This window comes from Nycticebus coucang, chromosome 19, assembly GCF_027406575.1.
Source record: "Nycticebus coucang isolate mNycCou1 chromosome 19, mNycCou1.pri, whole genome shotgun sequence".
Classification (NCBI taxonomy): Eukaryota; Metazoa; Chordata; class Mammalia; order Primates; family Lorisidae; genus Nycticebus; species Nycticebus coucang.
Genome location: NC_069798.1, coordinates 9,102,646 through 9,128,391, shown reverse-complemented (window position 1 = coordinate 9,128,391; position 25,746 = coordinate 9,102,646). Strand labels below are relative to the sequence as shown.

Genomic DNA, 25,746 nt, shown 5'->3' with positions numbered 1-25,746 from the left:
TTTTACTATTTACTTTGGATTTAATTTAATTTGGTAAAACAGTCTCTGCGGAGTGCAGGCCTTTTGGAAGAGGACAGGAGGCTGTGGCATATTCCAAAATGGCTGTTTTCCCCTCCCCTTGCTGGAAGCACAAGATTGTCCTCTGATATTCACTGTGAGGACCAGGTAGAGCCCCTAGAAGTGAAATTCACTTTGCTCTGGGTCCTCCCTGTCCCACCTCCCTCTGTCCCCCTGCCCTTCCAGTCTCCAGTGCTCCTTCACTTACAGCCTAGGTTTCCTGCCCTGCCTGCGGGTTTCTGCTCTAGTAAACTGTGATTCTCTGGGCCCGTCTGTTTCTCCAATCTGGGGGGGAGCATTGCTCTGTAACCCCACTTCTCAAGCCGATCAAAGAATTATTGTTTTGCTTTGTTTTTGAGATAGACTCAAGATGTGGTGACCACAGTCAGATGTGCTAGAAATGTTGGAATTACCATCCAAAAAACAAAAACACACACACACACACAAAACTGTTTTTAGAGTCTGTGGCATCATAGCTCACATCAACCTCAGGCTCCTGGAACTCCTGGGCTCAAGCAGTACTCCTACCTGGAGAAAGGTAGACAAGAGTCTCACTTTGTCACCGCAGAAGAGTGCAGTGACCTCATCAAAGCTCACAGCAACCTCTAAGTCCTGGGCTCAAGCAATTTCCCTATGCAGCCTCCGGAGTAGCTGGGACTGCAGGCGCGTGCCACTAGGTCTGACTAATTTTTCTATTTTTGGCAGAGACAGGGTCTTGCTCTTGTTCAAGCTTATCTCAAACTCCTGAGCTAAGGTGATTCTCCTTCAGGAGCCACTGTGTCCAGACAGGTTTTTCGGTTTACTCTAATTTTTACTTGTTAAGGTACAGTGGTGACTTTTAAGTTCCTAACTGGCCAGAGTGGAAACTGCCTATTACCATCCTACATATAAGGAAACAAAGGTGTAGTAATTTGCTTAAGATCCCTCAGTTAGTAAGTGGCGGAGCCAGGACTTGGTGTTCTGGCTCAAGAGTCGTGCTCTTAGGCAGGGCACGGTGGCTCAGGCCTATAATCCTAGCACTCTGGGAAGGCCCAGGTAGGAGTACCGCTTGAGCCAGGAGTTCCAGGGGCTTGAGGTTGATGTGAGCTATGATGCCACAGACTCTACCCAGGGTGACAGAATCAGACTCTGTCTCCAAAAAAAAAAAAAAAAAAAAAGGAAGAAGAAAAGAAAAGATAAAGAGTCTGTGCTCTTGACTGTTGTACCATTGAGAAAAGCAAGCTAGTGGGAGATGGAGGAAATATATTTTCTTAAAATGACATCTTTCGTTTCTACTAAATTTATACTTTTAAAAAATTTCTAAAACATTTAATAAAGGAACATATGCCAAGAAATGTTGACATAAAAACAAAGGTTACTAAAACGTGAAGTAAATACAATAAGTAAACATTATAGAGCAAAAGAAGCAAGTTACTCCTCGACATGCCACCTGTGCATATGACATTTCAGTCCCTGTTCACCTGCGCGAATAGGATGCGTGGATATCATGTGTTTAACTCTTCCACTTAACACTGTGTCCTGAAAGTTTCCCCATGTTTCTCTATCTAAATAGCTGTATAATAATAGTCCAGCAGGTGACAGGCCATAAATTGACAAATTTATAATGCTGTCTTGTTTGACATTTGATAATTCATGATTTTCTTTTAACAATGACAGATGATGTTTCACAATTGTTTACCTTCTGTTAAGTGATTTCATTCAAGACAGCCCCATGAATGTGATTACTGGGTCAATGGGTATGGACAGCTGTATAACAAATGCTGATTCTTGTCATGTGACTTTTCAGAAGAACTTTACCAATTTTCTGGGGTTTTAGCATTATATAATTATATATATATACAGGAGGCTGTGTATCATACACACACACACACACACACACCTCTTTCCTATGTAAAAGTACAATGTCAATCAATGCCAGGAGCTTCTAAAATAGGACCGCTTTCATAAACTAATGCCTGATTTCTTTTTAGATTTTTAGTTTATGTGTATTTCATGGATATTTATTGAATAGATGGACGATATTCAAATCTTCTTCCTAATTAACACACAGAAAGTAGGTGGCGAAATTGGGATGATATCCTGATTTACAATGTACAACTTGTTTTCCCACCATAACTTCAGTTTTACTTTATTCAGCCAATATTTATCGTATATTTAGTGTGTACAAAGCACAATGCTGAAAGCTAGCAGTCCTGTCACTGTCACTGAAACGTAATTCCACTCATCAAGGACTTCCCAGCTTGAGGAATTCACATGTGTCTGGCAAGGCCTTATTTATAAAGAGAAGTATCCAGCCCAGATTCATTAGGGTTTGATGAAACCCTAAACTTTCTATTTCTAGATACTAGGACTCCAAAGTAAGCTTACTTAATAGACTAATTAATTAATTAATTTTTGAGACACAGTCTCACTCTGTGGCCTCAGCTTAGAGTGCCACGGTGTCAGCCTCACTCACAGCAACCTCAAAGTATTGGGTTCAAGGGATCCTCCTGCCTCAGCCTTCTGAGTAGCTGGAACTACAGGCATCGGCTATGATATCCAGCTCCTTTACCCATTTTTAGTAGAGATGGGGGTCTCACTCTTGCTCAGGCTGTTCTCAGTCTCTTGAGTTCAAGCAAGCCACCCGCCTTGGCCTCCCGGAGTGCTAGGATTATATATGTGAACCTCTGGGCTGGGCTGCCAAAGTAAGCTTATTTAATTAATCTATTAATTTATTAATTAAAAATTTTTTTTTTTTTCTGGGGCTGGGTTTTGAACCCACCACCCTTGGCATATGGGGCCGGCACCTTATTCCTTGAGCCATAGGCGCCGCCAATAATTAATGTATTTTTGAGACACAGTCTCACTCTGTTGCCCTGGGTGGAGTGCTGAGGCATCATTGCTCACAGAAACCCCAAACCCTTGGGCTTAAGCAATCTTCTTCCCTCAGCCTCCCAAGCAGCTGGGACTACAGGCACCAACCACAAGGACTGGCTAGTTTGTGTTTGTTTATTGTTTTTTTCTATTTTTAGTAGAGATGGGGTCTCACTCTTGCTCAGGCTTGTCTCAAACTCTGGAACTCAAATGATCCACTCGTGCTGACCTGTCAGAGTGTTAGGATTATAGATGTGAGCCACAGCAAAGGGCCAGTAAGCTTTTTTTTTTTTTTTTTTTTGAGACAGACTCTCAAGTTGTCATCGTGGGTAGAGTGCCGTGGCCTCACAGCTCACAACAACCTCCAACTCCTGGGCTCAAGCGATTCTCTTGCCTCAGCCTTCCAAGTAGCTGGGACTATAGGTGCCTGCCAACGCCCGGCTATTTTTTGGTTGTAGTCATTATTGTTTGGCAGGCCTGGGCTGGATTTGAATCTGCCAGCTCTGGTGTATGTGGCTGGTGCCCCAGCTGCTGAGTAAGCTTATTTTAAACAGCAATGAATAGGAACTGGTGATTGAGGATAATGATAGGGAATTGTCTCCTTTTCTTTTTTGGTAGAGACAGAGTTTCACTTTATTGCCCTTGGTAGAGTGCCGTGGCGTCACACAGCTCACAGCAACCTCCAACTCCTGGGCTTAAGGCGATTCTCCTGCCTCGGCCTCCCGAGTAGCTGGGACTACAGGCGCCCGCCACAACGCCCGGCTATTTTTTTTTTTTGCAGTTTGGCCGGGGGTGGGTTTGAACCCGCCACCCTCAGCATATGGGGCCGGCGCCCTACTCACTGAGCTACAGGCGCCGCCCAGGGAATTGTCTCTTTTTCTTAACCTCCTTCCTCGTTCATCCATCACTCATTGAGCACATACTAAATACCATACACTATTAAGTTCTGGGAATAAAAAGAAAAATAAGGTAAATCCTCTTCTCATAAAAAGTCTACATTCTAAAAATAAGTTTTTATTTTTTAAGAGGAATAATTTGGCAACCCAAGTGCCTGTGTGTACATGATGTGCTCACAGCACAATTTCAGCTAAAACTTAAATGGGGAAGTCTCCAGGATTAAAGCATCAAAGAGAGCCAGCTAGTACTGATTCAGGATCACCCTGTAAATGTGTCTAAACATTGGTGGAAAATTATCACTGAATCTTATAGGTTTATATTATGGGTTTTATTTATTTATTTGTTTATTTTTGCAATTTTTGGCCAGGGCTGGGTTTGAACCCACCACCTCTGGCCTATGGGGCCTGGTGCCCTGCCCCTTTGAGCCACAGGCGCCACCAGGTTTATATTATGGAAAATACGGTTACCATACATGTCAGCGTCAGGACGAGGGAGGACACATGCACGTGGACTCACCACTTCTCTTCCTCCACTTGCACTCCCACGGACTGGAACTTACTGGGCGCTTTGTTCTCCCCTATTTTTTCAGGTTCTTCAGCATCATCCACCTGAGGAAATCATCAAATAAAGATGGTCACTCCATTCCTGTTGCCTTGCTTTAAAACCAGTGTTACATTTTATCTTCTGGAGGATGACCATGTGATAGCTCTGTGATCTGTAAGTTTTTTCAGTACCTGCCTATTTGCTGAGCATCTTTCCTACCTTACTAGCGTGCTCCTGGACACTAATGATCTTAGGGTAAAATACAGTAAGCTTCCTTCAGTCCAAGGTGCTGATGATGCCCAGGACTCCTCCGTAGGTCTGTCCCTTAGATAGATACTCACCTAGGAGCACTATGTCAGAGGGAAGTGTGACATGGAAACGTGTTCTTGGAAGTTTTCAATTCGAAGATACCAAAATACAAAAGGAGGAAGAAAATTCACTTATTGTAGTTACAACGGTTGATATTGGGGGAATAGAGATATCAACTTAATTAAGATAAATTATATAATGTCTTTGTTGTTTACCCTTACACCAAAGAATTGGTTTTGACTAACTCTATAGTTTCTTTCTTTCTTTTCTTTTTTTGAGACAGAGTCTTTGTTGCCGTTGGTAGAGTGGCGTCACAGCTCACAGCAACCTCAAACTCTTGGGCTCAAGTGATTCTCTTGCCTCAGCCTCCCAAGAAGCTGGGACTGCAGGTGCCTGCCCCAAGGCCCATCTATATTTTAGAGACAAGGTCTCACTCTGGCTCTGGCTCAGGCTGGTCTCGAACCTGTGGATTGCTCAGGCAATCCATCTGCCTGGACCTCCCAGAAAGCTGGGATTACAGGAGTGAACCACCGCAGCCCGACTATCATTATAGTTTCTAATTAACTATGTGTCTATTACAACTCTTAGAAAATATGCCCATATATAATCAATAGCCTATGTGACAGATTAGTCCCAACCCAAATTTGAAGAAAATTTTAGGACTATTAGGTTTATTCCTTTTTTCCTCTATGTGTTTAACAAATGACTGTTGCCTAAATAGAAAAGGAATTTAGGGCTGCTCACAGTGGCTCATGCCTGTAATTCTAGCACTCTGGGAGCCTGGGGAGGTAGGGCGGAAATTGCTGGAGCTCCCGAATTTGAGAGCAGCTTGAGCAAGACCGAGTCCCTCATATCTACTGAAAGTGGTGGCAGGCACCTGTAGTCTCAGCTACTTGGAGGCTGAGGCAAGAGGATCTCTTGAACCCAAAAGACTGAGGTTGCTGTGAGCTGTGATGATGGTATGGCACTCTATCCAGGGCAACAGAGTGAGACTCTGGCTCGGCACCTCTAGCTCAGTGGCCAGGGCACCGGCCACATACACACACTGAAGCTGGTGGATTCAAACCCAGCCCACGACTGCCAAACAACAATGACAACTACAAAAAAAAAAATGGCAGGGTGTTGTGGTGGGTACCTGTAGTCCCAGCTACTTGGGAGGCTGAGGCAAGAGAATTGTCTAAGCCCAAGAGTTTGAGGTTGCTGTGAGCTGTGATGCTACAGCACTCTACTGAGGGTTCTGTCTCAAAAAACAATAATAATAATTTCTCATTTCCCCCAGAGTTAGTTCATGGGACAATACATTTTTTTTATATAGTATTGATTATTTATTTATTTTGTGTGTGTGTGTGTGTGTGGTTTTTGGCCAGGGCTGGGTTTGAACCCACCACCTCCAGCATATGGGATCAGTGCCCTACCACTTTGAGCCACAGGTGCCGCCCCAGGACAATACATTTTCCTACGCCCTTACAAATACTAAATAATTTCAAACTTTAAAATTTTTTTCTACTACGAGTAAAGAATTTTTATTGACCTTTTACGCATCTATTTGCAAATTACCTCTTCACATCTTTGCCCAGTTCCTGCACACCCAGTTGAGCTGTTTTTTATTTTCTTATTAATAGAATCTCTTTATATCCTAAATCCTGCCTCTGTCATACAGTCTGCAAATATTTTCTCTCCACGGTCTTTTGTTCCTCCCTATAGCTGATCTTATCATCCGGTCGTGTTTAGCCTTTATGATTTGGGAAGGGCGTCTTTTCTCTGAGCATTTTCTTTTCTTTTAGTAATAGTGTCTCATTATGTTGTCAAGGCTGGTTTTGAACTTCAGGCCTCAAACAACCCTTCTGCCTCAGTCTTCCAAGTAACTGGGACTTCAGGTGCACACCACCGGGCCCGGCTTCGGAACATATTCTTTAAGTTGCCTTGCATTTACTTTCGTGTTCTTGGATTTTTTTCTCTCACAGTTAGTTCTTAAATCCACCATCCTGAAATGTTTGTGTGTAAGATATATACGTAAGCAGGGCATGGTGAGGCTGAGGTGGGAGGATGGCTTGAGCTCAGACGTTCAAGACCAGCCTGAGCAAGAGCAGAGACCCCATCTCTACTAAAAATAGAAAAACTAGCTGGGCATTGTGGCAGTTGCCTGTAGTCCCAGCTACTTGGAAGGCTGAGGCAGGAGGATCACTTGAGCTCAGGAGTTTGAGGTTGCTGTGAGTCAGGTAGACACCACAGCACTCTAGCCTGGGCAACAGAGTTAGACTTTGTCTCAAAAGAAAAAAAATTATATATGTAAAGAGCTAATATTCCCTTCATTCCTTACCCTTTGTATTATTAATTGATCTGGTTCCATTTATTGACTAATACATCTTTTTTTCCTAAGTTTTGTATATCTTTTTTTTTTCTACTTAATCTGTTATGGCTTGAGAGAAGTATATGAAAATATTATAATAGGCTCGGTCCCTGTAGCTAAGTGGTTACGGTGCCAGCCACATACACTGGAGCTGGCGGGTATGAACCTGGCCAGGACCAGCTAAACAACAATGACAACTGCAACCAAAAACTAGGCAAGGGCCTGTAGTCCCAGCTACTTGGGAGGCTGAGGCAAGAGAATCGCTTAAGCCCAAGAGTTGGAAGTTGCTGTGAGCTGTGACACTAATGCACTCTACCGAGGGTGACATAGTGAGACTGGGGAAAAAAAAAAAAGAAAATATTATAACTAATTCATCTTTTTTTTTTTGCAGTTTCTGGCCAGGGCTGGGTTTGAACCTACCACCTCTGGCATATGGGGCCGGCGCCCTAGCCCTTTGAGCCACAGGTGCCGCCCAACTAATTCATCTTTTGATTTGAGATGCAAACTTTATCTCATACTAAGCTTTACCTCTATAGGCAGTCCCTGGGTCACCGATGACCTGCCTTAGAGCATTCTGTGTACTTACACATGGGCTCCCAAGGGTCCCCATAAGATAATTAGTAGTTAAATGATTAAATCAATAATTTAGAAACTAAATTCTTCTGTGCATGCAAACAAACCAGCATGACAACTGCTTCATGGGTCACCTAGCAGCACCTCTAAGCTAGTGGCTACTCTCATGGACAGACGAGAAGCAGCTGATAAAAACAAGAATACAAAGAATCAGAAGATCCAGAGCTGAGAACATTACACAAGAGAATTCGCCGAAGCCTTTCATCTCATTTGAGAAGGATTTGCTAAGCTTGAGGAGCAAGGAACACTGAGAAGTTCACCAGGCAGTTAATGAGGACATGGGCTGCTGGGAGGCCATCCACGATGAGAAGAAGGAAAAGGCTATGCAAACAGCCCTAGATGCCTTTCTCTTTCTTTCTCTCTCTCTCTCTCTCTCTCCTCTTTCTTTTTCTTTTGAGACAGAGTAGAGGGCAGTGGCCTCATCATAGCTCATAGCAACCTCCAACTCTGGGCACACTGAGATCCTCCTGCCTCAGCTTCCTGAGTAGCTGGGACAGGAGGATGTCACCATGTTGCCCAGGTTAGTCTCAAAAGATCCTTTTTTTTTTTTTTTTTTTTTTTTGCAGTTTTTGGCCAGCACTGGGCTTGAACCTACCACCTTCAGCAAATGGGGCCGGCACCCTACTCCTTTGAGCCACAAGTATCACCCTCAAATGATCCTTTTTTTTCACCTCCATCTCCCAAAGTGCTTGGATGACAGGCATGAACCACTGCATCCAGCCTCTATTTTCTTTTCTTTTTTCTTTTTTTTGAGACAGAGTCTCATCCTGTTGCCCTGGGTAGAGTGCCGTGGCATCACAACTCACAGCAACTTCCAACTCCTGGGCTCAAGCGATTCTCCTGCCTCCACCTCCCAAGTAGCTGGGACTACAGGTGCCCCCCACAGTGCCTGGCTATTTTTTGGTTGCAGCCGTCATTGTTGTTTAGCGGGCCTGGGTTGGATTTGAACCCACCAAGCTCAGGTGTATGTGGCTGGTGCCTTAGCTGCTTGAGCCACAGGCACCGAGCCTCTATTTTGTTTTCTAAAGCATTTATCTCTACATTCACCATTAGTAATCCCTTCCTTTTAATTCATCGTTCTTTTTTCAGCTTTGTAAATTGAATGTTGGTTTATATTATAATATTCCTTCCTTAATTATGAAAGAACACAGGACTATTAATTCTTCTTAGATCATGGGTATGGCCATAACCCATAGTGATAATTTATAAGATTCCTACTATTATTTATTTCATAATAATCTTGAATTTATTCCTTAACCCAAATTTTTTTAATGTTTTAATATTTTCAAATGGTTAGATTTTGTTCTATGTTCAGTATTAATTTCTCTTTTTACATTTGTATATATTTTGGGGTACAAATGGAATTTGTTACATTCATAGATTGTGTAAGTTGGGAGTCAGGACTTTTAGGGTATCCATCACCCAAATAACATCCATTGTAACCATTAAGTAATCCTTTACCCTTCTGAGTCTCCATTGACTATTATTCTACTCTCTGGATCTATCTGGACACACTATTTAGCTCCCACTTCTGAATGACAACATATGATATTGATCTTTCTATTTCTGAGTTGTTTTACTTATGATAACGGCCTCCAGTTCCAGCCATGATTCTGCAAAAGACACAGTTCCATCCTTGTCTTTATGGCTGAATAGTATTCCATTGTGCACATAGATACCACACTTTCTTTTTTTACAGTTAGTGTCAATTTAGAAACTTTATGATGGCAACAAAACATGACTAATATTTCTTTTGAGAATCCATTAAAATTATCTCTGTAGGTTTATTAATTTTAGCTTGGGATAAATTCCTCCAAAATCATTTCCCAGATACACACTGATGCTGACTTCTAAGACACCAAAATAAAGTTCGTGAAGTTCAAATACACTGAAACTATCTCCTTAGTTTGTTGTTTTAAGCCAATTGGTTATAAATCAGAGCTAATGTGATTGATTTAGTCTTCGTTTATCTTTCAAATGATCGTAAAAATTCATTTATTTTGTATTGTTTTTTATGTTTTGTTTATTTATTTATTGAGACAGAGACTCACTCTCCCTGTGTAGAGTGCTGTGGCATCACAGCTCATAGCAACCTCAAACTCCTGGGCTCAAGTGATCCTCTTACCTCAGCCTCCCAAGTACCTGGGACTACTAACTTTTAAAATGTTCATGGAAAAGTCCAGGCACAGTGGCTCCTGCCTGTATTCCCAGCACTTTGGGAGGCTGAGGTAAGAGGATTGCTTGAGCTTGTCAGTTCGAGAACAGCCTAAGCTAGAGTGATGCAGTGGGTCCTTGTAGTCCCAGTTACTGAGGAGGCTGAGGCAAGAGAATCACTTGAGCCCAAGAGTTAGAGGGGTTGCTGTGAGCTATAACGCCAGGGCACTCTACCAGGGACGACAAAGTGAGACTCTGTCTAAAAAAAAATGTTCATGGAAAAAGTATGTGTAAAAATATACTCATTTGGGCATGGTGGCACACACCTGTAATCCTAGCACCCTGGAAGGCTGAAGCAGGTGGATTGCTTGAGCTCAGGAGCTTGAGACCAGCCTGAGGAAGAGCGAGACTCTGCCTCTAAAAGTAGCCGGGCATTGGGGCAGGTGCCTGTAGTCCCAGCTACTTGGGAGGCTGAGGCAAGAGAATCTGCTAAGCTGAAGAGTTTGAGGTTGCTGTGAGCTGTAATGCCAAGGCACTCTACCTACGGCAACATAGTGAGACTCTGTCTCAAAAAAATAAATATAAATAAATAAATAAAGTGGCATCATAGCTCACAGTAACCTCAAACTCTTGGGCTGAAAGCAATCCTCTTGCCTCAGCCTCCCAAGTAGCTAGGACTACAGGCGCATATCATTTTTTAAAATGCTTACCCCAACTTGTCACAGATAAGTTTTGTCACTAGCACTTGGATTTATTTCTTCACGTGGGGCATAAAATATACTTACGTCCATTTGGGCAGGTATTCAAGGAAATAAATCTTAAGTATGAAACCTCAGTTTTTTTAAATTTTTAATTCAAGGAATGAGAAAGCACTGCATTGGGCGGCACCTGTGGCTCAGTGAGTAGGGCGCTGGCCCCATATACCGAGGGTGGTGGGTTCAAACCCAGCCCTGGCCGAACTGCAACAAAAAAATAGCCGGGCGTTGTGGCGGGTGCCTGTAGTCCCAGCTACTCGGGAGGCTGAGGCAAGAGAATCGCTTAAGCCCAAGAGTTGGAGGCTGCTGTGAGCTATGTGACGCCATGGCACTCTACCGAGGGCAATAAAGTGAGACTCTGTCTCTACAAAAAAAAATAAAATAAAACAAGAGAAAGCACTGCATTTCACATAATGTGAAAGATAAAGCTTAAAGTTCTTCTAGTCTGTTTTGCAACATGAGTTAAATAATCACAGATAGAAGTCACATCTGGGCAGCGCCCATAGCTCAGTGGTAGGGCGCCGGCCACATACACCAAGGCTGGTGGATTCTAGCCCAGCCCGGGCCTGCTAAGCAACAATGACAACTGCAACAAAAAAAATAGCCGGGCACTGTGGGGGGTGCCTGTAGTTCCAGCTACTTGGGAGGCTGAGGCAGGAGAATGGCTTGGGCCCAAGAGTTTGAGGTTGCTGTGAGCTTTGATGCCATGGCACTCTACCAAGGGTGACAGTTGATGCTCTGTCTCAAAAAAATAAAAAAATAAAGAAGTCACAATCTACCATTTGGAGGTGGAGGAGTTAGGGTCTAGAGCTGGAATATGAGACTTGTCTGCAGGCAGAGTTACCCTTGAGACTAAAGGATAGTGTTGCAGACTGCTGCCAGTGGCCACGTCTGGGGAACAGAACAGGAACAGGTGTTCAGGGTGGGAAAGGAGGAAGAATTTTGTATTTTATTCCATATGTTCCTGTATACTGAAACCTTTATAATAATACCGTATGCATGATTTACTCATTGTATAATTTTAAGAAAAAACCCAAATGAAAAAACTATCCTAAGGTTCCCATGACTATAAAGACATAGAATTTTGCCATAAATCCAAAGCAACCCGTCCCCACCTATGCCTCAGCACTAGAACACACACACCAAAAAAACAGATGAAGTATTTCACTTGACTTTTGGAATCATATTGTATAAAGACACACGTCTTTAAATATTCTAAAATCACATTTAGTGCTGTGAGATGCTGGGTAGAGTGCTGTGGCGTCACAGCTCACAGCAACCTCAAACTCTTGGACTCAAGAGATTCTCTTACCTCAGCCTTCCGAGTAGCTGGGACAACAGGCTCCCATGGTAATACTCAGCTATTTTAGACATAAGGTCTTGCTCTGGCTCAGGCTGCTCTTGAACTCATGAGCTCAGGCGATCCACCTACCTCAGCTGCCCAGAGTGCTAGGATCATAGGTGTGAGTCACCACGCCTGGCCTTGCATGTGGTCTTTGAAAGCAATAGCACTACTTATTTATTGGACAAGGTGGTGCCTGGCCCTGGTGATTTGCTTACTATCTAGCAGCTCCCAATGTGTCTTCTACACCCATCTGCTCTGTGACATTGAGCCAGGACCCCCAAACTACATTTCCCAGGCCCCTTTGCTGGCTTCTACTTCTATTCCAACAAAAGAAGGCAGGAGGTGGGAATAAAATAAAATTTCACTGAGGGGAATGATGAAGAAAAAATATCTTAAAAGGCTCTTTATGGGCTCGGGGCCCGTAGCAGAGTGGTTGCGGTGCCAGCCACATATACCAAGGGTGGCGGGTCTAAACCTGGCCCGGGCCAGCTAAACAACTGCAACCCAAAAATAGCCAGGCATTGCGGTAGGCACCTGTAGTCCCAGCTATTTGGGAGACTGAAGCAAAAGAATCACTTGAGCCCAAGATAGTAAGACTGTCTCTTTTTTTTTTTGAGACAGAGCCTCAAGCTGTTGCCCTGGGTAGGGTGCCGTGGCATCATGGCTCACAGCAACCTCCTGGGCTTGAGCAATTCTTCTGCCTCCGCCTCCCAAGTAGCTGGGACCACAGGTGCCCGCCTCAACCCCTGGCTATTTTTTGGTTGCAGCTGTCATTGTTGTTTGGCCGGCCTGGGCTGGATTTAAACCTGCCAGCTCAGGTAGATGTGGCTGGCGCTTTAGCCACTTGAGCCAAGCGCCGAGCCAGAATAAAGATCATTATTATTATTCTTATTTCCGGATGAGGAAATGAGATGCAGGGAAATTAGGTAATGGGTCTGAGTTCACCTAGGTTGTAAATTAAATGGCCGTAATATTAACTATTAGGTATGTATTAAATTAAAGGAGTCAGGAAAGGCTCGGAAACTTTGGCCCTAAAGAGGTACAGCATGGGAGGGAATCCAAGATCCTAGCATTGCATATTTGGGGGGTTAATATTTAAATTAGATTTATTTATTTATTTGAGACAGAGTTTCACTTTGTCGCCCTCTGAAGCATGTGGTGTTGTCACAGCTCACAGCAATCTCAAACTCTTGGGCATGAGAGATTCTCTTGCCTTAGCCTCCCAATTATCTGGGACTATAGGCGCCCACCACAATGTCTGGCTATCTTTAGAGATGAGGTCTTGCTATGGCTCAGGCTGGTCTCTAACTTGTGAGCTCAGTCAATTCACCTGCCTAGGCCTCCCAGAGTGCTGGGATTACAGACGTGAGCCACTGAATCCAGCCTTAAATTCGAATTCTGTATAATGAAAGTTGATGAATATTTTGCATCTTGAAATTGTAACCTGCTCTGTGAACCCCTATATCCTCTCCCTTAACTAACTCCTTGACCATGTAAGTTATTTCCCAGAAATGATGGACTGGAACTGCTGTTCTCAAGTGATCCTCCCACCTTTACCTCCAAAAAATGCAGAGATTATAGGTATGAGCCACTACACGGGCCTGAAACGATGCATTTTATTTTTTTTTTCCTTTGGCCGGGGCCAGATTTGAAACCGCCACCTCCGGTATATGGGGCTGGCGCCCTACTCCTTTGAGCCACAGGCGCTGCCCAAACGATGCATTTTCTATAAGACAAAGGAATTAATGTTCTAAAGTTCCCAGGGCAGAGTCCCTGATGTCAAGATTCAACAGCCCCAACAACCTGCCCCTCCCCCCATGCATGTAGCCCTTTTGAGATATACTAAGACCTCAAAAAGCACAAAAGACAAAAGCACAAAAGCACAAAAGACCCTCTCTTTTAAAAACCCATGATATCCCTTAGCTGAAGAGATGGATTTTACACAGATTCTCCTGTTCCCTGGACATCAGACCTGTTAAAAATTCCTTTCTTCAGGCGGCGCCTGTGGCTCAGTGAGTAGGGCACCTGCCCCATAGACCGAGGGTAGTGGGGTCAAACCCAGCCCTGGCCAAACTGCAACAACAACAACAAAAGTAGCTGGGCGTTGTGGCAGGTGCCTATCGTCCCAGCTACTCAGGAGGCTGAGGCAAAAGAATCGCCTAAGCCCAAGAGCTGGAGGTTGCTGTGAGCTGTGATGTCACGTACTCTACAGAAGGTGACAAAGTGAGACTCAGTCTCTAAAAAAAAAAAAAAAAAAAATTCCTTTCTTTCTTGGCAATCTGGCAATCCTTATAGTCTCAATAATTGGATTTCTGGCTCATGCCTGTAATCGTAGTACTCTGGGAGGCTGAGGCAGGAGGATCATTTGAGCCCAGAAGTATGAGTTTGCTGTGAGCGGAGCTGACACTTCGGCCCTCTAGCTTGGGCAACAGAGTGAGATTCTGTCTCAAAAGAAAAAGAAAAAAAATTCAAATTAATTAATTAATTAAAGTTAGAAAAAAAGAGAAATGAATATTGAGAAAGAAGAAGCAAACTAACATTTCTTGGTGCCAACTTTGTATCAGATAGGAAGGCTGTTTTTCTTTTTTTAATGTGGTAAAATATATATACAATAAAATTTAACATTTTAACCATTTTTAAGTGTGCAGTTCAGTGACTCTAAGCACATTCACACAGTTGTGCAAATGCCTCTACTATCCTTCTCCAGAAATTTTTCACCGTCCCAAACTGAAATTCTGCACCCACTAAATAGTAACCCCCACAGGAAGTGAGATTTCTTTTTTTTGGGGGGGAAGGGGTTTAGCACCTGTGGCTCAAGCAGCTAAGGCGTCAGCTACATATACCTGAGCTGCAGGTTCGAATCTAGCCTGGGCTGCCAAACATCAATGACGGCTGCAACCAAAGAAAAAAATAGCCGGGCATTGTGGTGGGCGCCTGTAGTCCCAGCTACTTGGGAGGCGGAGGCAGGAGAATCACTTGAGCTCAGGAGTTGGAGGTTGCTGTGAGCTGTGACGCCAAGGTGCTCAGGGTGACAGCTTGAGGCTCTGTCTCAAAAAAGGAAGCTAGATTTCTTAAAAACTCACTTTCCAAAATAATGTTAAGAGAGAGAAATGAAGAAACTAAGGCTCTGACTGATTATAATTATGTAACTTGCCTAAGACAACACAGAGAATCAGCCTGGCTTTTCCCCATTCCTCAAAATCCTTTGTGTGGTGGGAGGTTGGAGGTGATTTATCCTCCAGCCCAAACTGAGAGAGATGCCAGGGTACGGACTGGCTTTGGGGCTTGGCTCCCTCTGTGTTATCTACTCCTACGCACCAGTGCTGCAAGTTCAAGGAGACTTGACAACTTGTGCTATGGTAACCTGTAGCTTGTAAAAAGGTATTCTGCTCGTTGCTGCTAGAGAAAGATTAATTGCCCTTTAAAAGTGAACTCTGCAGATGTGACTGTAAAAATATAGTATCTCTGTGAGAATATGGCCCACGCCTGGCTTATAGATGAGCCTTAGAGGTGGCTGTGTGGACAGCTTGACTGCTCACCAAACTGAGAAGTTCTGATTCAAAGTGCACCTGCCGAAGGATACAGCACAGCGAAAAAGGGGGAGAAAGAAGGATTCTTCTCCTGTGACAGGAGGAAATTTCTGGAGGGTAACCCAAGCCAAACAGATGTAAAAAAAAAAAAAAAAAAAAAAAAAAAAAAAAAAAAAGAAGGCAGAGGGCGGTGCCTGTGGCTCAGCGGGTAGGGCGCCGGTCCCATATGCTGGAGGTGGCGGGTTCAAACCCAGCCCCGGCCAAATAAAAAAAAAAAAATAAAAAATAAAAAAAAAAAAAAAAAAGAAGGCAGAATCAGTCTGATCTTATTTTTGAAAAGCAGAAAACAGCAAACTAGACTGCGATTCCTACTGAATTTTCTACCACTTTTATGAAACGCATGATCGGGCTGAAACTAAAGCACATTCTTTCCTCATGATGCTGTGACGTGAGTTATTGCTTTCCACACTGTCAGTCCCTTTGGTCTCTTCTCCCTCACCCCCACATCTAGGAGTGATTCACACTTTGTTCTCGCATGGTAACTCAATAGTGTTGAACATACTGTAACACCACGGGGGACACCACTCAGTGACCCAGGTTATTCTTTTATGTTCACTTCTTTTTTGCGACTCAAAATGTGCATTAGGACTCGATGGTACCTTGGGCTCATGTTTCTGGAATGATCCTGCAGTTTAAGTCACATATTGAATTTTTTTCTTTTTTTTTTTGAGACCAAGTCTCTGTTGCCCAAGCCAGAGTGCGGTGGTGTCATAGCAACTTCAAACTCCTAGATTCAAGTGATCCTCCTTCCTGAGCCTCCTGAGTAGCTGGGACCACAGGCACTTGCCACAATGACCAGCTAATTTTTTCTATTTTTAGTAGAGATGGGGTCTTACTCTTGCTTAGGCTGGTCTCCAACTCCTAAGCTCAAGAGGTCCACCAGCCTCAGGCCCCCAGAGTGCTAGGATTATATGCATGACCCACAGTGCTCAGTCCATATATTCAGGTTTTGGCCAGGGCTGGGTTTGAACCCACCACCTCTGGCATATGGGGCCGGCGCCCTAATCCTTTGAGCCACAGGCGTTGCCCAGTCCATATATTCAATCTAGAGAATAAAAATTATAGCCTCCAATAATGTCTACAGACAAAATATCTTCCTAATCTTCACCACATTTAACAAGGCAGGGTGTCTAGAGCCAATCATTTAAACATCTGGTCCGACATGAAATACCATCCAAAATGGCAAGACAGCAAATTTAGGGGGAAAAATGGGGCACTGTCTTAGTTTGGAGTTCCCATTTCCAAGGATAGAAAGGGAGGCTGTTACCTGTATCCCGATAGACAGGCATCTGTTTTTCTTAAAGTGGTCCTTCTTCCGGTCCTCCGTGGTGACCGTGGCTATGGTGGTGGTGGTGGTGACGGTGGCGGTGTTATTGCCCATGTGTTGACTCGCTGGGCCGTGGATCTGGGCGTTGGCAGCTTCGATGGCAGCTGTCAGAGCCTTCATACTGTCCAGGCTCTCTGTGGAGTTGCTGAGTCCAGACTGGCTGACAATATCTCCGCGCTGGCCCTGTCCGTCCATGTAGGCGTCCTGGGCAGATTCTGTGCTACTCTGGGCTGTGATAGAAATGAAAGGTTTCGTGGTAGTTCTGGGTGGGACTGGAGGTGGTGTCTTCTTATATGTTGTAATGCAAGATGACACTGGAAGACAGTGAAAACAAAGACACTGTGATTCCTGCATGGGTCTTAATTTCTGATACTGTAACTGACAGCGGGTGGGAAATGAGGGCCCACGGAACACACTGAGACGTTAACACGAAAACAAGTCCATTGACGGATAAAGTGAGATCCCTGCTTTGCGGAAGCTATGGGGGCTCCTTCCCAGGAGGTGACACTGCCACAAAGTTGAGGGTAAAAAGGCTATAAAACCTCTGACATGGAAGTTAATACGAATCGATGTAAACGAGACATGATTAGTCCAGGCGACCACGCGTATATACACAGGGGTAAGGTGACGGGAGTCTCTGCCTTTTCAGGAGAACAGTGAATATAGCTAATGTCAAACACTTCACAGAAGGTCCTAGTGGTTGACGGTAACACTGAAAGAGAAGGGACAGCCTGGAGGTTGTGAGGGTGTGTGTTCTGATCCCAATAACAGTGACCAGGTTCTGGAGGAGCACAGCACGCCGTCAGAGCACCTCAGCTCTCTTTGTCAACAAAGGGATTGCTTCCAGGGAATGCTTTCCTTTCTTCCCTTCCTCCCTTCTCTTTCTTTTTTTTTTTTTGTAGAGACAGAGTCTCACTTTATGGCCCTCGGTAGAGTGCCGTGGCCTCACACAGCTCACAGCAACCTCCAGCTCCTGGGCTGAAGCGATTCTCTTGCCTCAGCCTCCCGAGTAGCTGGGACTACAGGCGCCCGCCACAACGCCCGGCTATTTTTTGGTTGTAGTTTAGCCGGGGCCCGGTTTGAACCCTCCACCCTCGGTATATGGGGCCGGCGCCCTACTCACTGAGCCACAGGCACCGCCCCCCCCTTTCTTTTTTGCTTCCGGCCCTTCCTTCCTTCCTCCCACCGTCCCTCCCTCCCTCCCTCCTTCCTTCTCTTCTTTCTCTCTTTCCTTCTCCATCTTCCTTCCTTCCTCCCCTGTCCCTTCCTTCCTTCCTTTTTTTTTTATTAAATCATAGCTGTGTACATTAATGTGATCCCTTCCTTTTTTTGTGACAGAGTCTCACGCCATTGCCCTGGGACTGAGTGCTGTGGTGTCCCTATAGCTCACAGCACCCTCAAACTGTTGGTTCAAGCGATCCTCCTGCCTCAGCCTCCCAAGTATCTGGGACTCTAGGCACCTACAATGATGCCCAGCTGGCTTTTCTATTTTTAGTAGAGACAGGCTCTTGCTCTTGCTCAGGCTGGTCTTGAACTCCTGAGTTCAAGCAATCCACCCCCTTCGGCCTCCCTGAGTGTGGGGATTCCAGGCAGAGCCACTACATCCAGCCTCTTTCTTATTCTTTTTGTTTTTCCCTTCCTTCCCGTCTGCCTGTCTCTTTCTTTTTCTGGACAGGTGCTCCCTGTATAAACTTAACACAATGGTTTCACCTTTGCATTTATAGAAGACAATTTAGGAAAATAAAGACCAAAAAAGAATGACTAAGTTTCCAAGTGGGACTCCTATCAGTAAAGAAGTTTGTTTCTTTCTTTTTTTTTCTTTTTTTTTCAGTTTTGACCGGGGCCGGGTTTGAACCCGCCACCTCTGGTATATGCGGCCAGTGCCCTACTCCTTTGAGCCACAGGTGCCACCCAAAGAACAGTTTCTTAACCAGCTTTCTGAAGGCTTTCATACAGTACCCTTAAAAACCAATTCAAACCGGGGCGGCGCCTGTGGCTCAGTGAGTAGGGCGCCGGCCCCATATGTTGAGGGTGGCGGGTTCAAACCCAGCCCCGGCCAAACTGCAACAAAAAAAATAGCCGGGCGTTGTGGCGGGCGCCTGTAGTCCCAGCTGCTCGGGAGGCTGAGGCAAGAGAATCGCTGAAGCCCAGGAGTTGGAGGTTGCTGTGAGCTGTGTGACGCCACGGCACTCTACCGAGGGCCATAAAGTGAGACTCTGTCTCTACAAAAAAAAAAAAAGAAAAACCAATTCAAACCATTACTTTCTACCACTTTCTCCTTCCCCCATCCTAGCCCCTCCATGCCTTCCCCACTTACAGCTGGCATCATCGTAATGACATCCCATCTGCTAAATCTAGCCACCCATCCCACCTTGTTCCCTGTGGTCCCAGCTGCCTATCTCACTGAACGAAATACCTGCTTCAGTACTGAAGAGGTTTCCTGAGGCCACTCAAAGGAAACATCCTAGAATGAATGAGGGATTCTATTATTCTGTCCGGCTGTTCGGCTGCCCTATGATGTGGCATAATTTACTTAACTATAAAAGAGATGACAGTAATGTTTGGGTGCTTCCTAGGGATTGCCTGAGCATTGAAAGAATAGTCATGCAAGTGTCACATTACAATATGACGTGTACTCTGGCAGGGGAGGTTAACGTACATAGCACAGAGGTCGTCACCTGGCTGGCTGGCTGGCAGTGGCTCACCCAGGAAGACAGCCATCTAAGCCTACTTACTGTGTGAGCACACATCAGTCCCACGTCCTTATTTTTCCAGCTAAGGTGCCCAAGAGGTAATGCGACTTGTGGAGGGCGCAGTGGCTGCCAAGTGCAGTCAGGGGCAGAACCAGCAGCCGCAGGTTCTTCCTGCTGCCCACAGCTAAGCCTCTGACTAAATCGCATAAGAAGGGACATTGTAGGTACTTTGCCTTACCCAGTTTCTGGCACCTAACCCTCCCACCCCCCAACACCCTCGCCCCATTGCATTCCGGCAGCCCTGCTTGTGGGGGTGCTCACTCTCTCTCCATTAGGCATCTACAGACACAGGGTTGGGGGTCAGGGGTTGGGAGCCATAATTAAGACAAAGTCTATCGCTCTGCTAGAACCCAACAAAACTAGATCATTGTATTACTCCTCCCAAGACAAATCTTTACAATGTGAACTCCTTATTTTGTTCAAAATGGCTTTTCAGGACATTTGGCCCACTGGTATTTCAAAGAAGCTAAATAACACATTCCAACATCAAACGTCTCATCTTTTGGCTTATTTATTGCTTCTTTTTGTTTTATTTTTTTCAAGACAGAGCCTCGCTTTGTTGCTCAGACTAGAGTACATGGCTGTGACTTTAAACTTGTGGGTTCAAGTGATCCTCCTGCCTCAGCCTCAGTGTAGCTGGGACTATAGCCACCTGTCCCACAGGGGTCTTGCTCTTGCTGAGGCTGTTCTCAGACTCCTGAGCTCAAGGTATCCACAGGCCTCGGCCTCCCGGAGTGCTGCCACCGGGCCTGGCTATTTATTACGTGTTGTTGGCTCGCCCCAGTTTCTTCACGCTGTGTGTAAAATCAAAACTGGATGATGCTGCCAAATCTAGTGTTGTTTCCTTTGTAGTGATACGTGGGTCACTGCAAAAACCTTGTGTTATGGTCCATTATTCCACTTCCAAGAAACACAGTTGACAGTGTCCATTCTGATTCATCCGTGCCAATCAATTTGCTTGGCTTATCAGTGTTGCTGGGAGGATTTCCTTTGTTTGTTTATGTCTCTTGATTTTTGTGTATTTCAAAACTGTTGTAATGACCCACCTATACGGTGAAAATCTTGCTGTCCTGTGAGAAGTGTGATGACAGCAGTGGGAGAGGTAAGAGGAACAGTATTCCACGTATTTCCAGTGTTGACTGGACTGGAGGAGCTGAGCCTCCCTTTGGTGCTCCAGGCCCACCCGGTGCCTATTATCAGCTCTTCAGTATCCATGGGGATAACTCTGGGTACCTTGGCTAACTAGGACTTCCAGTACAGAAACATTAATGCTGGAAATGTACTAGGGTTAGGTTGGACAGGGAGAATAATGGGACATGGCTTCTTCAACAGGCTGGTCCAGCCCATAGTGACCTAAGGAGATAAGAATTTGAGATTGCCCCACTTTGAATAGTGGAGCTGAACAGAGGATAAGAAACGTCTTCCGTGGTGTCATGTGAGAAGGGCTTTGTCAGGTGGTTCTTCTCCCACAGGATTGTCCTCCAGTTACCAAACAGGAACTTAATATGTATTCAAATGTTCAAGGTTACCTTTTGAAGGAGAGGAAAGGGGGTCCACACTTCCTATAATTCTCTCTTTCATTCCTAGTTCTTTTGCAAACTCATACAACAAAATCCATCAATTTTCCTCAGCACCATTTTTTCCCCTCGCTTTGCGGGCTAAGCTCTAGACCCTTCTTTCTCTCCTAAAGGTGTCTTTCTCTCTCTCTCTCTTTTTTTTTAAGTTCAACTCTCTAGATTAACACCAGGTATTATTTAGAACTCGCTAAGAGGGCATGAGTACCAACAAGCATGTGGTAGGTAGAGTCAGGCCCAAGGAATGGGGACCCAGGAGCCTGTGAACCTTGTCTGGTCAACAGAAGGAGAAAGTGAGCAGCTCTTAAGAGTCCATGAAACACCCCACTTGTTTAAGAGTAAAATTCTCAAAAAGAATAATTTAAAAACGCACATGGAACCTGAAAAAGAAATGTGTTTTAATCATTACTTGTGCTTTCCTTCTTCTGGATATGTTTATTTGTTCATTTCAAATAAAATGATTTCTTTTTCTTCTCTGGGTCCTGACATACTGCCTCAGTGAAAAATTGGCTGAAAAGATTCCATTACGTTCCACAGATGAAACATGAGGGTCTCACTGGGCTGTGAGCTCTCTTTCCTCGGAGGTGTTCAAGCACAGAGCTCTTATTTTGGCTGGGAAGTTACAGAAATTGTACCAGCACCAGATAGGGAGCTGAAGGAAATGACAGACTGGAGTTCTTATGGTTTATGAAAAGAAGACTTACAATGAGTCAGCAGAAACACAGGAGTAGACTTCAGCGACACAATTTTCATTCAGTTGACACAGCAGAGCACAGAGAGACCAGAGGTTAGTGTTTTACATTTGAGTTAAGAAGTTATAAATTTTTTTGCAGTTTTTTTTTTTTTTTTGGCCGGGGCTGGGTTTCAACCCGCCGCCTCCGGTATTTGGGGCCTTCGCCCTACTCCTTTGAGCAAACAGGCGCCGTCCAGAAGTTATATTTTTTTTTAAAAAAAGATATTATAGAGAAAACAAATGAGAACAAATTCCCATCATTTCAGCTCCTAGCTATCAACTCAATATTGTCTGCATTTGCATTGAAAGACGATGTTAGTGTTGACAGCCTCAGGAAGGCCGGGAATCATTTCACTCCACAGTGTGAAGGTTTTCTGGCCCACTCCTTTACCACTCGGGTTATCCTTCCTGATCAAGAGCACCCGTATATCAGGTGGCCACCAAACAAACATGGATCCAACCCACTTTTTGTACCTTTTTATTCTGAAGCTTTTACTAGCTAAAGTGATGGGTCATAGACCATAAGGCTATACAGAGAAATTACTTAGCTGTTTGTAATGACTGGATTGTAGAGATGCTTTCAACTATTAGAGAACAAGCCCCAAAGAAACTATAAATAAAAGCACGATAGGACAATAAATGCATTAAGCAGATATAGATACAGTTGTCAGTAGTCAACATCTTTTTGTTGTAAATATTTTATCATAAATTATTATCAAGCGCCAAGCCGGCTGTGATGTGAGAGGCCTTGAGTGGTGGCAGCTTCTGGACAGAACCCACAGGCAACCTTGGATTTGCTGTGCATTGTATCAGATGCTCTCATCACACTGCGCTGAAGACCATCAAAAAGACAAGGGCTGCCTCAGACCACTGTCCAAAATGCTGCGGGCAAGGTTCTCTACATTTGGTCCAGCTGAACTGTAGCTGTTTAATAAGTCTTCCAAAGGAAAGGCTTTATTAAAAAGAAGATTTTAAAAAATCTGATTGGGTAGATAGAAGGGTGCTGGAACTGTCTCTTATCAGCTTGCTGAAGTCAACTCTGTTCCCTTACATTTCCCTGGTAACTTGAAATTGACCTCGGTATATTTACATTATGGAAATTGGCAAATGCTGTAAATCAACAAGTTTCCCCCTAGAGAGCACGTTCAGCCGCCTCTTTGTACAGAGCAGTGTTCAAAGTGAAGTCTGCAGAAACCAAGACTGACGTTGTACCAGTTCTCAAACTGTCACAGTGCACGGTGAAATACTCTCTGAAAATTGAGAGGAAGCTTTTAGAAACTTTTATTTATTTATTTATTTATTTGCAGTTTTTGGCCAGGGTTGGGTGTTGAACCCGCCACCTCTGGCATATGGGGCCAGTGCCCTACCCCTTTGAGTCACAGGCACCGCCCAGCTTTTAGAAACTTTTTTTTTTTTTTGGCCGGGGCTGGGTTTGAACCCGCCACCTCTGGCATATGGGACCGGCGCCCTACTCCTTGAGCCACAGGTGCCGCCCAGCTTTTAGAAACTTTTAAAGAAACTTTACAGAGTGTTTGGTCTGTTGAATCTAAAATTGTTTATCAGATGTCTTTGTTTTCTAATTTCCTTTTCCTAGTTATTCAATAATTCTTTTTAACCAAAGCATTGATCTGCAACTGATCAAAGATCAAAGGAACGAACTGGTCCCTCATCAAACATTGTTTGGGAAGCAGTGATAGAGAACTTTGCAAATCAGAGGAACTGGGGCAGAGGCAGTGAAAGTAATTTTAAGACCATCTAAAGAGGTAACTTGAAACCACAGGCTACTTTAGAAAACAAAATGATGTGAAGAGGCTAAAAGAAAAAAGAAACTTGAAAGACTCTAAATTGGGGACATGAAGAGACTGCTGTAGAAAAATACAGACTAGGGTTTTGATGTCAGATAAGATGCCTATTTCAGAAAAGGCAAGTATAACTAGAAATATGGTAGAGGCCCCGGCAAGCTGGCTCACATCTTAATCCTAGCACCCTGGGAGGCCGAGATGGGTGGATTGCCTGTGCCCAGGAGTTTGAGACCAGCCTGAGCAAGAGCCAGACCCCATCTCTAATAAAAATAGAAAAAATTAGGTGGGCCATGTGGTGCACGCCTATAGTCCCAGCTGCTCAGGAGGCTGAGGCACTTCATTCTGGGCACTTCTCTTTAAGAAGAATTTGCAAGGTGCTCTGAAGACTTAAAAACTGTATCTTTTGGGAGGCACCTGTGGCTAAAAGGGGTAGGGCGCCAGCCCCATATGCCGGAGATGGCAGGTTCAAACTTAGCCCCAGCCAAAAAAACAAAAAAAAAAACAACAAAAAAAACACAACTGTATCTTATGAGGAATAGTTTAAGGAGAAGAGATGTTTCATCTGGAAGAGAAGGAAGATAAGGTAGGGGGGTTTCAATTATTTAGAGGGCTGTTGGCTTAGGTGATGGCAAGGACTTGTTCTGTACAAGCCCCCAGGGTACAAGCTCACAGAGGCATAAAGAATAATTCTGTAGTCATCCGTTGTCCATAGATGGAACAGGAGGTGTTCAAGCACAGACAAGCTTATCTTTTGGCTGGGAAGTTACGATATTATACCAACATGTGATAGGGAGCTGAGCTAGGTGACAAGATTTTTTCAAACTGGAGCTCTTATGGTTTATGAATACATGTGCGAGTGAATTGAGAGAAGAATCTGAGAAGTAGGGTCCCCAGGGGAGGGAAGATAAATAGCTGAAGAGCAAAGCCAAAAGGCGAGAGCAGAGAAGAGGCTCCCACAAGGCTGCTTGAGAAGGTTCTGGCATCCAGGGAAAGCGTCTGGCACTGATGGGGTCAAAAATGCTAACGGACAAGTTTGCTGTTGCTGTTCCAGCCAAGTAGGCCCAGAAGTTCCGTGTTCAACGAGTCCAGGAGGTCCTGCTTCTCACGGTGACGTGCCACACAGGCTGGACTCCCAGGCGAATCAGTGGTCTGGCTCAAGGTCTACACTGGGCAAAAGCACAAACCCAACCAATAAAGCGAAGAGGATGAGATGAGAACGAATCCAGACCCTGACATGCCATTAGGTTTTCCCAATCACCAGAAGGCAAATACTTCCTCTGTACCAGACGCTGTGCTAAGGATTTAGTAAACATTCACATCTGCCTGATAGAAATATTTTTTTTAAAATCTTTTTTTTTAATTGTTGTTGTTATTGCAGTTTTTGGCCGGGCCCGGATTTGAACCCACTACCTCCTGTATATGAGGCCGGTGCCCTACTCTTTGAGCCACAGGCACCACCCCTGCCTGATAGAAATATTAAGGCTCAGAGCAGGTAATCGATGTCCCTAAGTTCATAGCTACTAAGCAGTAGAGTACTCAGGGCTCCAAATCCCACCTTTTCTTTAAACCAAACTACTTCTATTTATCCCCCCCTTCCAGTAAAGCCTCATGCATTCAATACAGAGCACTCTGCACCCTATAAGAATTTGAATTTGGTGTAGTCAACAAGGCGTGCCACTTTTAAAAGACTGCAGAAAGAGAGAAACACCACCAAACAAAGTACACATGGAAAAATCACTACCTTGTTTCAAAATATTTACAGCTTCACATTTACAGGCCACCCAAAGAGTGGTGGTCAGTGCAAGAAGGCAGAGATGAGAGACTGTGGGGTGAGAACCCTGGTTCTCAGCCCACCTCTGTGAGCCACAGGGCATCCCATGGTCTGCTCTGCTGGTTACATCCTGCACAGAAGCCACAGCAATGACTAGCTCGACTTTCCTCCGCCCCAGTATTAAAAAACAGGCTTGTGTGAGTGTGCCGGGGGAGGACGGGCAATGTGCACAGGAGAAGGAGGGGTAGTGTAATAACTCTTGTAGTCATAAGACCCGCCAGTTGGTAGTTACTAATATTC

At 44.5% G+C, this 25,746-nt stretch overlaps 1 protein-coding gene across 18 annotated transcripts in view; it reads right to left on the bottom strand.

Moving 5' to 3' along the window:
• The window catches only part of DLGAP1 (DLG associated protein 1), an 866,993-nt gene that overhangs the window by 59,166 nt on the left and 782,081 nt on the right, over positions 1–25,746 (bottom strand). For 14 of the 18 annotated variants that reach the window (XM_053571473.1, XM_053571474.1, XM_053571478.1 and 11 more), the window contains 2 exons: positions 16,754–17,127; positions 4,324–4,415 (listed from right to left, as the gene is read on the bottom strand). In XM_053571473.1, coding sequence (XP_053427448.1) covers positions 4,324–4,415; positions 16,754–17,127 — 466 coding nt within the window. The remainder of the gene's footprint in view (positions 1–4,323; positions 4,416–16,753; positions 17,128–25,746) is intronic. The other 4 variants (XM_053571476.1, XM_053571477.1, XM_053571486.1 and 1 more) reach the window with 1 other exon arrangement.